The sequence below is a fragment of the Polyodon spathula genome, chromosome 9 (assembly GCF_017654505.1).
Source record: "Polyodon spathula isolate WHYD16114869_AA chromosome 9, ASM1765450v1, whole genome shotgun sequence".
NCBI lineage: Eukaryota > Metazoa > Chordata > Actinopteri > Acipenseriformes > Polyodontidae > Polyodon > Polyodon spathula.
In genome coordinates this window covers 22032339-22048076 of record NC_054542.1, presented here as the reverse complement: position 1 = coordinate 22048076, position 15738 = coordinate 22032339, and the positions used below count along the sequence as shown (strand labels likewise).

General features: G+C 37.3%; 1 protein-coding gene across 1 annotated transcript; it reads right to left on the bottom strand.

Annotated features, from left to right (window-relative positions):
- Window positions 1-1366: 1366 nt before the first annotated feature.
- Window positions 1367-15680, bottom strand: LOC121320503 (protein unc-50 homolog). The gene is made up of 6 exons (XM_041258888.1): window positions 15554-15680; window positions 10257-10540; window positions 6389-6509; window positions 3135-3271; window positions 2631-2738; window positions 1367-1615 (listed from the first exon to the last, which is right to left on the bottom strand). Exons 2-6 carry the CDS (start codon window positions 10534-10536, stop codon window positions 1479-1481), a joined length of 783 nt encoding a protein of 260 aa, XP_041114822.1. The 5' UTR covers window positions 10537-10540; window positions 15554-15680; the 3' UTR covers window positions 1367-1478.
- Between the last annotated feature and the right edge of the window lie 58 nt (window positions 15681-15738).

Sequence of the window (15738 nt, the reverse complement as noted above, 5' to 3'; positions counted from 1 at the left end):
AAGCACATAAAATAAATGTGCATTTACAAAAGGTACAAATTAAATTATGCATATAGCGGCTGTCTGCTATCGCTCAGAGCATTAGTTATGACTACACCTGTTTTTCTCCCAATTTGTCAAATACAGGGATCTGATCAGCATTTCTGATCTGTCCAAGCTGGTCCGGTTTGTTAGAAATGCCGAAATTGTAAAAACTTCTCTTTGAATTCCTCAGGAAGCAAATGACAGTTCTTTGAAAATGGTTGCCTGTATGTCATGGATGATTCAAGACTGGGCAGGAACGTGTTTTTGGTTAATCTTTTCTCGTCAGTCAGTCACATTGCTGTTCGTGTACTTGGGTAGTCTTTTGTTGCTGATTTCAATACACTCATCACTACCATACCCCTATTTTTGAGAAGAAAAAAATTGTTTAAAAATTCTAAGTAATAGGGAAATAAAGCTCAATATAGACCAGAGACCAGATTTCTTGTTCCTAACCGTTACTGATTTATGATAGTCTTTTTGCTTCTTTAGAACAATGTGGGAGTTAAATAAGGCATCCATCTGAAATAACTATTTCAGTACTCAGAATAATCTGGTATGACACTTTTTATTTTAATTTTTTTTTAAATAAATTTAGTTGTCACCAATGTTTTTTTTTTTTTACCAATTTGGAATGCCCAATTGTTATTTGTATCCCGGTTCACCGCTGCAACCCCCTGGCGACTCAGGAAAAGTAGGCTAGAATACGCGTCCTCCGAAACGTGCTCCCCTCCAATCTGTCATTTTTCACACTGTGGATCTACAGTGAGGCCACCACACCTATAGTGCCACAGGACAACACAGATCTGATTTCTCCACTGTAGGACCGCAGGTGCCCTATCTGCCACAGGGATCACTGGTGCATGGTGAACCATGGATTCCCCTGCCGACCTAAGCCCTCCCTACCCGGGCGGTGCTCAGACAGTTGAGGGCGCATCCTGCACTCCACACAGAGCTAGATATAATCCATTTGTATTGCCAGCTCAGGTACAGCAGCCAATAACATATGGGATTTGTTTCCCCAAAGCAAAGAAGTGGACCAGATTTTACAGAGTTCTGCCCAGTATTTGCGTAACTGCATTCTGAAGACTTCTCTGTCATTTTCTTAGTGACGCCGAAAACAGACCCCAAAAATTCCCCAATGTGAAGAGGGAAAATGGGAGCAGCGGACCCCATTAAAAACAGTGGTAAAAAAAATATATATTGTAAAAAGAAACCTTAAAAAGTCAGAACCAGAACAAAATAATACAGTGTTGTCCTCATTTGAAATAGCTATGCTGATTTTAAATGCTGTGAAATGTCTGTTCATCAAAATAATAAAAAGAAACACTTCATAAAACAGGATTCCAACTTTTATTTACAGGTTTTACAAAAAAAAAAAAAAAATCTTATGCTGCAACACAGCAAAAACAAAATGCTTATTATAGTGTCCTTTTAAAATAAGTCATTTCAGACTTTCACTGTACCCTGAACTTGTAGAACCAGCACAGTCCTTTGGTGAAGTTCCAGCCCAATCCCAATGACAACATGTACAGTAAAACCAGGAGTGCAAATGGATACAGCATAATTACTGTGTTCTTCAGAAAGGGCAATGCTGTAGAAGAAAAAAATAATTAGAGCAGTATTCAATAGAAAATATTAAAGAATGGCACATTGCCTACTTAAACCATCTTTAATTGTTGTCTTCTACCTGGTCTCAGATACTAATATAGCACTAAATTATTGACCAGCCACAAACCTAGGGTACACCACTAAATATTAGTTCCTCTATGTGAATCAGTAGTGGTGTCTGTTCACGTGTAGAATATTCTTGCACAGTGGAACCTGGCATAGACAATTTAATTGGTCCCAGGGGTCCATCAGATATGTAAAAATATCACCTCTCAAGAGAGAGTCGATGTACTACATTGTAGTTGCTTTATTAACGCGCATTATAAATGAATACTGGTCAGGTAGAACAGTAGATCTAAAAACACCAAAAGTATGGTACTGTACAAATACTATTCAATGAAAATCTGTGAAAAACAAAAGCATTTAGCAATTTACAAAACATTCCAAAAAACAGTTTCCACTGTGCTTTCTCAGTGTATCAATCTGCCATGTTTGGCGTTTTATTTTATTTTTTTTTTTAATTTGCATTGTGCACGTTAACTCGATACAATACTGTTGGTGTTTTAGACACACCGGTGTACCTAACATCGTAGTTGCATTATTAACATCATTATAAAATTTGCAATGTCGTATAACAACTTCCTCTGGAACCAACTCAATCGGATATAACAGGTTCTACTCTATTTGCAACACAAACACCATAAATACCTTGCTGACATACACTAATTTGATTTCTTATAAATCCAGTACACAATACTACATATATTAACATTAGAAACCAACATAAAAATCCTGAAAGGTATATTATACTAAACATTTATGCGAAAAATAGCTTGAAGATTTTAGACTGACATTTACTGTACATTTTCAACACCAGGCATAATATACAGGTCGCGTACAAAAGTATTGGCACCCTATGCTTATACCAAAACTATAAACCAGTAAGAAAAAAACAAACAAAAAAAAACACTGGAAACTTACTGAAAAATATGACTTACCACTATATCCAAGAAAAGTAATATAGATGTAATAGCCAACTGCAATTACCCACAGTGTATTCCCAAAAAAGCGACCGACGAACCAATCATGGTTGATAAATACAATATCTAACAAAGAAAAAAAAAGTTGGACATTAACAGAAGGCTGGGTAACTGAGGTAACAAACTCAGATGTTCTTTAACTCTCGTCGCCAGATTAAAAGGGCACGTCATGCAAAGACTGGAATGATTTTGCTGGATATACCACATTGAAAAGTTAAGGGCACTGTCCTAATATGTCCCTCTGCCCAGGATATTCAATCCCACCCATCACAGAAATTAAACCCCCACAGAAGCGCACTGCATTTCCTCAAAGATTACCTCCACTGCCAGGAGAATCATACAGTACATTACTGTAATGGAGATGACTGCAGCTCTGTGAGCTACAGTACCAGGACTGTTAGTGATCTATTTAAATAAGATATTCCTCCAGAATTCATGCATCGGTATCAAAATGTCACTTACGGTTAATAAAAAACAACTGAATGAAATGCAGAATGACCAGCAGTGGGTAGAAGGCATTGAGATGCACGTCGAATGCATAACCCCACTCCACATCGTAGTCTTTGCCCTGTTTCATTAAATATTTGTTGGAGATAACCCTGGAAAAGATTTAGATGAGAGACACGTTTTAAATCACAAGAGACAAACATACCACCAATTCCTTATTAACAGCGATATCTTTACAGGCATTGTTACACGCTGCTAAAGTAATGTATCTGTGAAAATAACACACTGTCTATTGTTACCATAGAGAGTGAAAGAGATATTTGCTGTGGTTCATATTTAAACAAAGCCCTTGGTGTTCCTTTTTACCCATTTTGAGTTCTAGTAACAGCCAGAATCATTTATCATGCCGAGCTCATGCAGCGTGAATCTAACATTCACATTGTAGTTTGCACATAAAGTGCTCATTTTAGCTGAAAAAGAATTTACTTTGCTTCCAGTTAAGATCTTAAACGGTATATGCTGTATGCTTATTACAATCTGATGAACATCATACTAAACATCAGTTAATTAACTGTTGGTTGCACATCAAAATGGTTCAAGACTAAACACCTACACAAGCTAATGCAGGCTCATTCAACACAACACACTAAATACAAGGCTGTCTTGTATTTACTGTATGTTACACAATGTCAGTTAGTGTTGGGCGATTCCAAACATTTGCATCACAATAGGATACCAATTCTGGTAATTCTGGTATGATGATATTATCAATCGCATTAAAGTCCTCTAGAAAAGAAAGTAAAGGAGTAAGCAAAGGAACAGTAAAAACTGCAGTTCCTGTTTTAACACATAAATCAAAGAGCAGATACAATACTCTTAACACCACTGTTATAACAGAACAATTTAATCAACGAAAAAACACTCAAAGCAGGCTCCTCACGATTGCATTACTGCAGTTTAAACGTTAAGTTTTAAGCAAATCTGTTCATTCGTAAATGTACAGTGATTGGCACTGCCAAAAAATGTGTTTACTGGTTCATTAGTCTGAGAATACACTGACTGAAAACAGAGCCAACGATCAAGAGCAGAGAATTTAAAATAAAGCAGGCTATTTCTCCAAGTAATGTAGCGGGCTAACACCAAATATTCAAGAAACACATTGAAGAAATGACCACCTGTGCCACACGAGCACAGCTGCACTTCCAATGTATTTTAAATGAGTACACCCCTCTCCCCCCGGCGAAATTGGTAGGTATACCAAATAATTTGGTAGGCATTTACGTAAATTATTTATTTATTTTTCTGTTTATGTGTAATGTGACATGACATTGAATCACAGGTGTAGTGTTAGCTTTTTTTTTTTTTTTTTTTTTTTTTTTTTTTAAACAATACATATTTCAAAACAATGTTAATTCAATAATTGGTTTATATATGAATATAAACCAACGTTGTGCTGTTTTTGTGCTTTGAATAACAAGTTAACTGCTTTTACGTACTGGTATGTGGGATGCATTTGCCACGGACAAAGGGTATTTACAAGAGCTGACATTTGCATTTGAATCGTTATTAGTTTGATTTGAATCCTCAATCTATAACCACAACTTGCATAACCAAGAATGTTAGGATTGAGACACAATAAAATAAACTATATTAACATCCTTTAGATCTTTTATTTAAGAGACAGTGCCCATCGATGACGGCTCTACTGCAACGGGAGTTATGCGTCCAGAGCCGAAGGCGCTAACGAAAGTCAAGGTCTAGCATCACGCGGTACAGCCATCATCGAGTAGGCACTATCGCTATAGATGTTCTAAGAAGTTAGTCCTGAACATTTTTTAAAAATAAAATAAAAGAACAAGAATGACACACATATACAAAGAAAAACAAATGAGTTTCTCTCAAATCTCTCATTAAATAGTCTGAACTACCAATACAATCTTTCATTAAATACCACTCTAGCTCACCATGTTTCTACCTTCAGTCAAAGCCTCTCTCCTGAATCTGTATATGAATGGTGCAACATTACTGAACTCTCCGCGTCTCGCTTTACTGTTGTTGAAAGATGCTGTGTCAATGCTCCAGTCGAGCAGACAGTCTCTGATTGGCTCTCAGCAGTTGCAGGTACAGGATTGGCTGCTTTCATCGATGCCAAGTATTGGTTTACTGGTTTTGGTGGAAAATAAAATTTGGACCAATTGTACCTCTGTTTGGTATTTACTGTCCAATAGATGTGAATTACGCTTAAATACAGAAAGCATTTGCTTGGATTGATTTTAAATTTGATTCACAGTTATGGTGCTGAGACGTTCCAGCGGGTGTCTGTCTACTAGAGCCCGCTAGAACTGGCTGACTGAATCGTTTTCTAATTAACATCATGTAATCAAAGAAGCTACAAAATGATATTGCAAAGAGTCTACGGGAAGCCATAAAAACAGTACAGTATTTCATGTCAGATTTTGAAATGTCACATTTTTCAATTTGTCAGTTGCTGGAAACCTACAAAGCGGTATGTAAATTCAATATGTTAACGTAACAGTCAGCAAGTTTCATTCGACTTTATGAATCAGTTAATTATATAGAGGGATGATTTTAACCATAGCTGTACATTGTTGACAGAAGGCAGGGTTACTGAATGAATTATTGAACAAGCTTTACTGTATATAATTATGTGAATCCAACAAAGTTTTGGAGTTCTGTTTTTTCACAAGCAACACTTCGTTCAGCTGTGTTAAGTGCCTGCCATGTTTAAAGCACAAACACAACAAATCAAGGTGGTATCGTCTTCCAAGTTATTATGGTGGCAGACAAAGGCATAGGAGTGTTAGATTCATTTTACTAAAGTGAAAAACTTCAGTATTCAACACATTTAAAATTTTAGCATTTGTAGTATTTTTACAAAAAAAAAATCATAAAATCCATCGAGAAGCTATTCATGCTGCTCACTGAATCAGTGACATGCACCCCCTGATGTGTCTCAATTCTAAATGAGAGCCTTCAGCAACATGAAAATACATGATCAATATGACTCATTTCCACTGCAAGTTCATGTATAAATGCAACTTTGACAATAAAAACAGTGCGCCTCCATATCCTCAAGATTATTATTATAAACTGCTGGTTTAGTTGAATACATTTTTATTTCATATTTTATTTTCTGTTCCTGTATACAACGTGGGTTGTTTTGATTTTTTTTTATGGGTGAAATATATTTATGTAGTTACATTTAGCTGTAACAAAGATCTTGTTCAGACAAAGTTGCCGTTTCTTACCACATTAAGGTTGAGATCAGAAGTCCTACACCTATGCAGTCAATAAAGACGACCCACAAAAGCAGCTTAATCATTTCCAGGAATCCCATTCCCAACACGAAAGCAAACCCTAAAGTGGAGACTGAAAAAAAAAAATTCAAGTTATATTCCTACTGTAGTAAACATAAAAATCATTAACAAGAACGGTTTATAACTTAACAGGTCTTTTGGTCAATTATGAATGACCAGCAAATGCTGCCTGCTGTGTTATACATACTGTGACGCTATATACAAGGGGGAGGTATCTGTAGCGTGTTCTGAAAAATTAATTTACAGCAAACGTGGCCACAATATTGGACCATACCAAAAATCAAGTGACTGAATGATAGGGCTGAACATGAAAGCAATAGTTGCAAGTACAAGTAAGGTCACCGACACATTTTATCTGAGGTTTCATTTAATTGTAAATGTAAAATTAATGAAACTGCTTTAAAAAAAATTCTCAAATTGTCTGGGCTATCAAGGTCTTTGTTCCAACTATGTTCTCAGAAATCACGAACTAAATGATCCAATGCCCACATACAACCTGGAATAGATTTAATTGGAAGTCTATTTTCCATTCTCTGCCATTAACTAGTACTCGAATGTTATAAGAACTGACCTACATTAAGTATGTCGTGGAGCAGTGAGGACTGATCTATTTTTACTACCAAAAACATGCTTTCAAGTCACACGCCTTAAGGGGAGATAATTCTTCCCCTGTTCAGTGGGTTTTGTTTCTGATAATCTCACATTGCTGCTAGGATTGCTGAAATCTAATTCAAAAGCACTTCAAGAAGGGACAGTTGACATTTTTGCTTTCTTTTTCGGATTATGAATTAATATAAACAACTTAATTATTCAACATGCCAGCTACTTCTATTGCTATATACAAGTTGTTTAATAAAATACATGTTCCAACCCATTTCACTCGTGCAAGTGGTAAGCAACAAGTTGGCTTTCCATTAAAAAAAAAAAAAAATTATATATACACACACACACACCACATTATAGCTGTGCATAATACATGTGTTTGCAAGTATAATGTCAATATCTTAACCTTTATTTATGGAACAATTTGCTGTGCATGTGGGTCAAAGTCAGGTCATGAAACTGTGTAGACTGGAGTAGGGATGTTACTCGCAATTTAGGAATGAGCATGTTTCAATTTTAAACATCTGGAATACTCAGAAAAAATTTAAAATATAACAAGCATGTCAGTGACATTCTTCCTTCACTTGTAAATTCTAAATTTGAGTCATCAGCAGCACTATGAAGATGATCCCTATGAACTCATTTCACTTTGTTCCTGCAAGCATGTTTGACATGCTCACAAACAAACAGGGTGCATCCAAATCCCCATAGATTGACACTAAAGTCGTCCTTGGAAATGTGTAAGCAAAGCTCTAAAAATGACAAACAGCACCCATATGCCCAAACAATGTTTTTTTTTTTTTTTTTTTTTTTCTTAAAATTGTGCTAAAGAAGATTCATTAGCAAGTTTTGTGGCAACTGAACAAGTGGTTTTAAATCTATATGTACCCCTGCCTAGACTACTGTGTATTCCCTGGTTGGGATATAGTACAGGATACAATGAAGATTGTTCTCTCCTCATGCATTCTTCCGAGTAGAATTTATACTACACACACCTTTGAATTATATATATGTGACAAGTGCTTTGTTCTTACCTGTTTGTGTTTTCGAAGTTGCTTCTGCTCATGCAAGGGTCAAAATGAAATTCAGTGTCCTGTGCACTCTGCCTTGCCTTTCTATTACACTGGTAGCTATGGTACATAATCTGTATAACTAGGGCTGGGGGATTCTCAATTAAGTCTGTTTAGTTTTTTGGGGGAAAATTAAGATTTATTTATTTTTTAAAATATAAAACCTTCAAGGGAGTATATAAAATCTGTGTTCAGCAAAGATCCGGTAAAACTACAATCCGCAAATTCTTTCACGTTGAACGAAAGACAGGGAGGGTGGAAGCGGTTTGGCTGGTCTACTGTACAGAACGCCTCCACACATGCACTGTAATGTGACAATTACAGTAATACACGAATGCTTGCTGTGACGTGAAATGTGGCGTTGTTTACAAACATTACAGTCCCCGGGATAGTTGCCGGGAGATCAGTGTTTAAAAGTGCATTTGAATGAAGTGTAAGAAAAAAAAAAAAAAAAAAAAAATCAGGATTGATGGTTTTCTTCATCGTACGAATACAATACAGGTTCACTCATTTCAGCAGTGCTGCTGCAGATACACTGTACACAGAACTGAATTAGTGGAAAGGAACTAGCAGTGAAACTGCAGGGGAGTTAGTCAAGAATAAAAAGTGTATTGTGCAGGGATTTGCAATGCAATAGAAACGTCAACAGGATGTGCACAAATAGAAATAAAAACAGTGTATGTTCTACCTGACGTTATGGAGGTATCGCTGGCACTGCACTGGGGAAAATCTACTTAACTAGGAAACATTCACCAGTCAAATGTTTAAAAAAAATAAAATAAAAATCTACAAACTCCCAGGACCTAACTATTTCTATTTCTATAAATTAAGGTGCTTGAGAAAATGTTCAAATTAGTATCTGTCAACCTTACCTAACATTTTAATACAATTATGCAGACTGACAGATAGCCTAAAGAAATCTGCTTTCTCTTATGCCTTAAAGTTACTGCACATAAAATGTGATAAACACCTTACTGAAAAATGGTAGTTTGCTGATTGATGTGAAGGAAGCTTCATGTTCAAGTAAACTTATAGTGTGTGTGTGTGTGTGTGTGTGTGTGTGTGTATATATAAAAAAATACACATATACATACAAAATCTCCAATATAAAAATTTAACTTTAAGAAGCCATTTCTGTCATTTCAAAACAAACCTTTCACCCCTACACAAGTGATATTTTAAATACCCAGTACATATTTTATGTTATACTGAATTACCTGCTCAAATTTTGTGTTTACAATTACAGTAACTTGAGCCACAGATTGAACAGCAACAGTGAGATTGCCTTGGCCTTGCAGAGCTTCATAAAGACATTTCCAGACCCCCAGCCCTAACTTCTTACCACTTCTATCTCCTTGCAATTCCTTGCGGTTTGAAATCTTAAACTACATTCCTGTCATGTAATTCATTTAGGTGGATATGGAAAAGTGCTACAAATATAATAGAACCTGTCCTTTTGATAGGGACTTTTCACATGCCATGCTACGCAATAGGAGACAACAAAGGTAACAATGGAGCGATGCAAAATACATAGGATTTAATGGAGTTCTCAAAGAATGGGCACTACCAGGAAACAACAAAATCTAAAAAAGTAAGTCAAATAAAATACTACATTTCAAATTACTTTGAGCTACATGACAAGCCATTCAAATTCAAGTTTAATTTTTGTACCAAGATTGTCATTGATTGAAGTAATCTCTTGTATCAACGCTACAACACATTTTTCTTGGATAAGTAGTTTACAAGAAACCACACATGCATGCTCTGTTATACACATAAACAAAATATTCCACTAACCATGTAAACACAGAATTTAAGGGGTATGAAATTCCTTATAAAATGTACAGTAGACAGGATATTTTGAATAAATATTCAATTTTCTAGTATTCCAGGATACTACATATTCAGAATACTGAAGAATGGACACATATCCTGAACAATTTGAACGCTTTGTCAAATCAGTGCCATCCTTGCTGCTTGCAATGGACCTTACAGCCTATTGATAGAGTAGTGTTATGACAGGCCTTATGCCTGTATGTATTGGTTTTTGGATTATCCTTAAGCACCACTACAATCCATCAAATCTTTTTGGATGCACAGTATGAATTACAATTAAGTAAACTTACCACACAGCCAGATACTGAGCAGAACAAGAAACGCTGGGTCGTCTCTGGCCCACTGATCCTTTGTCTGCTTCCTGTAGTGAAAGTTCCGGTACACCTTCTGTGGAGATGTGAACAAGTACAGCATCTGCCATGTTGCAAACTCGAAATCCATCGCTCTAAATCGGAAGAGCCTACGCAGGTATTTGTGCCGTTTTGCTCCAGCTGTGTGGCGCGCAGCATCTCTGGAATTCAAACCTCCGTTTCCCTGGGTTTGGGGAGAATACGCTGTGGTCGGTAACATTTTGCTAAAGGAGAAAGGAGAAATAGTTTTCCATTTGTGAAGGGTTACACAGATCTTCTGCACACAGCTGGAAATAGGGGAATAAATGTCACTTATTTTCAACAAATACAAAATAAGTCATGGTTTGTTAAGTTTTAATTTCAGCCACTGACCACCTATGGAAAAGTTCATGCTAGTATACAAGTATTACTCAATTCACAGCAAACTATTTTCTGTACCTCTTATAATTTTCCCTGTGCAATTCTAACAGAGTGGGTATTTCTGTATCTTTTCTGTCTGTTCCCTGGCCTCTCTTGCCCTCTATGTACTGTAATGAAGTGGACCCTTGTCCGTAGTGTTTCAGGTAGTAGATCTCACCAGCCCCGTCTTCTTGTGAGAAATAAAGCACTCAAAATAACTAGTTGCAGTGAAAACAGGACAGCGGTTGTGTATTTATTTTTTCCCCCCACGAACAAAATGTCTAACACCTCTCAGGAACTCGAACTAAACTTGTAAACAAAGTTTTAACTATACCGGGGCAGCTAGTCCGTTTACTGGTAGCAACAAAATCCTTTCTTGTTTTAACTCTGTTTTCTCTTTTACACCAGCTCTCTAACACCAGGGTTCTCCCAAGGCCTTTTCAGCCGGACGGGCCACCAGGCAAAGAGGCGGTCGCCGCCCAGTTGAAAAAACCTGCTCCGCCTGTCTTGCAGATTCTACTGTGCCTTTAACAGTAAGGATTGATTGCGCTTCTAGCAGACGAGATCAGTTGCACGTTTTCTACCAGCAGGGGGTCAAGCAGTTCTGGGTCATGCCATTTGGGCTCTGCAATGCTCCTGCCACCTTTGTGCGGTTGATGAAGAAAGTCCTGGTTGACGTTCCACCCAAACAGTGTCCAGTCTGCTTGGATGACCTCCTCGTACGTGGAGCCTCCTTCAACTCTGCCCTAGACGCACTCATGAGAGTGCTGGTACGCATGGCTTCAGCTGGGCTGAAGCTAACTCGAGAAGTGCCGGTTCATGCAGTGAGAAGTCACCTTTCTGGGCCTTTCTGAGTCGGAGGAGAGGGGGATGAGCACAGAACCTGATAAAGGTGACTGCAGTCCGGGAATGGCCCAGACCCACTGACCAGAGACAACTGCGAGGGTTCCTAGGCCTTGCCTCCCATTACACAGCTGCGAGAGCCTTGTGGTCCTACTGGAAGGGACTGAGCCTCTGATACAGTCTTGCAGCGCCAGTGGAAGGAGACAGCTACTGGTGAAGCAAGGTAGCAGATAGTGGTTCCCCAAGCTCTGAAGGAAACAGTGCTGAAGGCGCACCATGGAGCTCCAGGTACCGAACACTTTGGGATCACCAAGACCCTGCGTCAGCTGTGGCAGGGATTCTACAATGTATGTAGTATAAAGGTTTATTACATTATGGCAATCTGGATGCTCTAACACTGTTGGGCTAAGGTTCAGGTAAATTGGTTTTGAACTCAGTTGTCAATTTTTTTTTTTTTTTGCTCTAATGTGGACAGGGCCTTAACAACTGCCTCAGCGAATGCTTTTTAAACTTGAGCTCTTTGACAACATAATTCTGACTGCTTTCGTCAATTTAAGATCTCTCCAATAACGTAGTTTGTCCTTAAGTGTAATTGACGATTGTTTGGCGCTGGCCATGTTAATACTGCAAAAATTACAGTAATCGAGAGCAAGGTCATTCAAACAGCAAGAAGTAGGCCTATGAGTATACAACATGCGCAGCACAGACCACTGCGTGCCACCGCAGTGCGTGTGTAATAACAGGAAGTATGCAGTATCCGAGTATGTACTAAAAAGGAGAATTTAAACAGGATTTAATACGATTTTATTCGGTTCCATGATACTGGTTCTTTATATCAGTGTGTACGTTATATCCCAGGTACACTGTAAATGGGTTTGACTGTATATATGTATGGATTTCCCGTTTGTGGCACCGATCCCTGAACAGTAGCGTCATTCAATGTATTGGAATCTGCATTCCACAGATTCTGTAACATATGCAGCTGTGTTTTTTTATTATTACTTTTGTTCTTTTGATATAATGTGAAAAAAAAAAAAAAAAAAAAAAATTGTTTGTTATTCATTTTGTGCCCACAAGGCCAGCACAGGTAGTGCAGTACAAATAAAAAAGAGAAATATTTACTCAGACACAAATAATAATACAAATGCTTTTAGAAAGATCAAATTCCCATTTATTAACAATGTGCACAGACAAACCTACCAGTTAATCAACCAATACCACAAATTAACTCAAAAATTTGAATCATGTGACAGCTCTGATTTCAAAATATACTTTGATGTGTACGCTTAACTAATTTTTTTTCTTTGTAGTTAAGTCTTTACGATGTTCAAAAGTTATTTGCTTATTTAGGGTTTCTTTACTTAGAAATTACTAACCAGGGCTGTCAGTATGCATCAGAATTTAATATAAAAGAGTGTGTGTGTGTAGCAGTATCGTAGCCACGGGTGGGCCTGGGTGGGCCATGGCCCACCCAGTTCGCACATATGCCCACCCAAATCTGCGCCTATGTGAACACCAAGTTTAAGTACATTCATAAAAATAAAATAAACATCAATTGTGTGCCCAGAAGGCGAGTGTTTAAGTTCAGGTCAAATAGACTATTTTTTTAAATGCCACAGGCTTTAGCCAATCAAAGCAAAGCAGTCATTGTGATGCAATATTTGGGTGTGATCTTCCTCTCACACAACGAATCACGTGCAAGCCAAGTTTGATTAGCAGCTTGCGAGGCAGCTGGTGCAGACTTGTTGAAAAGTCTCAGAAGTTTTTTTTTTGTTTTGTTTTTTTAAATGTGCATTTTTAAAGTAAGTTATTAGTAGTGCGGCAGTCAACATGACAAAACAAATATGCACATACTTTTAAGAGTTTAGTTTAGTAGAAATGCTCGAGTGATCAGGATTTAGACAGCTGGCCGAATGCTGACAAATAGCTTAAAACTGCTGTTGTTTGAAGACATATGTTCGATTTTTTGGAGTGTCATGACCATATGACTGCAAGCCCCCTTGCTTTATCCTGTGTAAGGTGGAGCGGAGACGAGAGGAAACAGATTACTAGGCAGTGGTAATTGGCTGCCTTTCATTGTACTGTATTCAGTAATTGCTTAAAATGTAACACTGTGTTCTTGCTGGTTTGGTGATGCAGCCTGTTTGACTTTTTAAAGTGCATTCACTGCAAATATATGCAAGTACATTTATTATTTGTCTAGTTCAAACATTTTAAATGGTTTACATGGGAGACAGAGTGGTTGGGAGTGTTCCCTCTATATACAGTTTTCCATCTTAAATATTCTGGGTACTGTAAAAAATTAGTGTGTGTTTGGAATGTGTTGTGTAGCAATGTCAGGCACTGGCTTATCTAAAGCTGATTTCCTAAGCAAAAAATAAGTTGATTTCAGTTTCTTGCAATGTACCGTGAAAAAATAGGCTTTTTATTTTCCTTACAGTAATTCACACTGTGAATTAATACTTTGATCAGCGCCGTGTATTTGGTAACTATGGCAACGTAGTCAAACAAACACCATCTTTTTCACATTTGTGTATTGTCAGGGGCCGCCAGTGGCCCGCCGGCCTTGCAATGAAGAACACTGACCTAGCGTATCAGTGGCATGTATGAAGTTACAATTTATCAATTATTTGATGGTATCTGTGGTTTTAAAAATTCATATTTATTTTTTTGTTTAAGGTTTGCCGCTCACTTTTCTACCATGTATAACATTTTTTTTACCTGATAAATTGCAGTGAAAACGAAAGCAGCCATATTTACCTGGAAACGAGGTATTCTCAGCACAGCTAAGATTTTAGTTTTGGTTTGAAGGCAGCAGGAGTTTAGCCTGATTTTTAATTTTTGCTTGACAGACGCCCTTATGCAAGGTGAGTTACAGAGGTAACAAGTTATTACAATATAGCTAAGGAAAAAAAAGCAGTACCACCTTTTTGTTTGGGGAATTTTAAAATTATTGTTTGCACTTTTTTTGTCAAATGAAACGGTTCTTACTGTGCAGTGTGTTTGTTTCTGTAAGTTGTATGCATATGTGATTTGTATTTGTAGTGTATACGGCACTGTACATTTTCAGTCTTGGCTACTTTGCTCTGCTCAAGCCCCTGGGAGATATTTGACGAATTCAGAGTTTTAATTGATTTAAATCATTTCTGTAATGTAAACTATTTCCTGTGACGTCAGACCTTTGGTACTTGCCCGTCCACCCGAATTTTCATTTCATTTCATTTTCATTCCTACCTAGCTACGCCCCTGGTATGTAGATATGGTTAAAAGCCGACACCTGCACAGCAGTTAAACGTTGATAAATTTCCCAAAAGCACATCCATACCAGTAAGTACAAAAATTAAACAAACTATAGACGATTTCTAAATTGTTATTTTTGGTACGATATAGATATACATACACACACTATAACTATAGAATTTTACCGACGTTTATCTTACATACATTTATTTCAGTTAAATTCGACGTTTAACTAGCTTTACATATTCATATCGAAATGTAGCAAGCCTAGCTATAGTAGCTCTTCTCTAGTAGCAACAGAGAACTTTACTGTCCTACAGTTTAAACAAAACTGCTTTCAATCATGGTGTCAACACAGCAAATATGTTGCACTTTTTTCAAGAAAACCTGATCTAATAGTAACTAGTACAGAAGATGACACTGTCGAAGCTATATATTTAATTAACCCTTAGCTAACAACTGATGTTTGGCTGGCACTATTACAGCCGTCCAGTGAGAACAATATTGACTTACCTCTTAAAAGTCTAAATCACAAAATTACGTTTAAAAGGCCGGTTTTGGACACCATCTTTTTTTTTTAATTAACTGATTCATTTATTTTTTATTGGCTGTATGTTACAGAAGTAAACAGTTTGCATAGTAGGTCCCTTCTACTAAACAGGCCTTGCTCTCCTTTTGCTGGCACAGCCAAATGCACATATGCAAAACAATTAATTTGCACTGAAATACAACAACAAAAAATCGTCGAATCATACCTGCAAAAACAGCAATCAACAATGAATCTCCCAGAACTGTAATACACTATATTCCACAGCAAACTCCAAACCTAATCCCGAGTTCCTGTAACAAACCTAACACGTAGTAGCGTTCTGTACAGACAGAACCACGCCTCTTCCTGATGTATTATGGGAATAGTAGTTATCTCTTCCTATAGATGGCT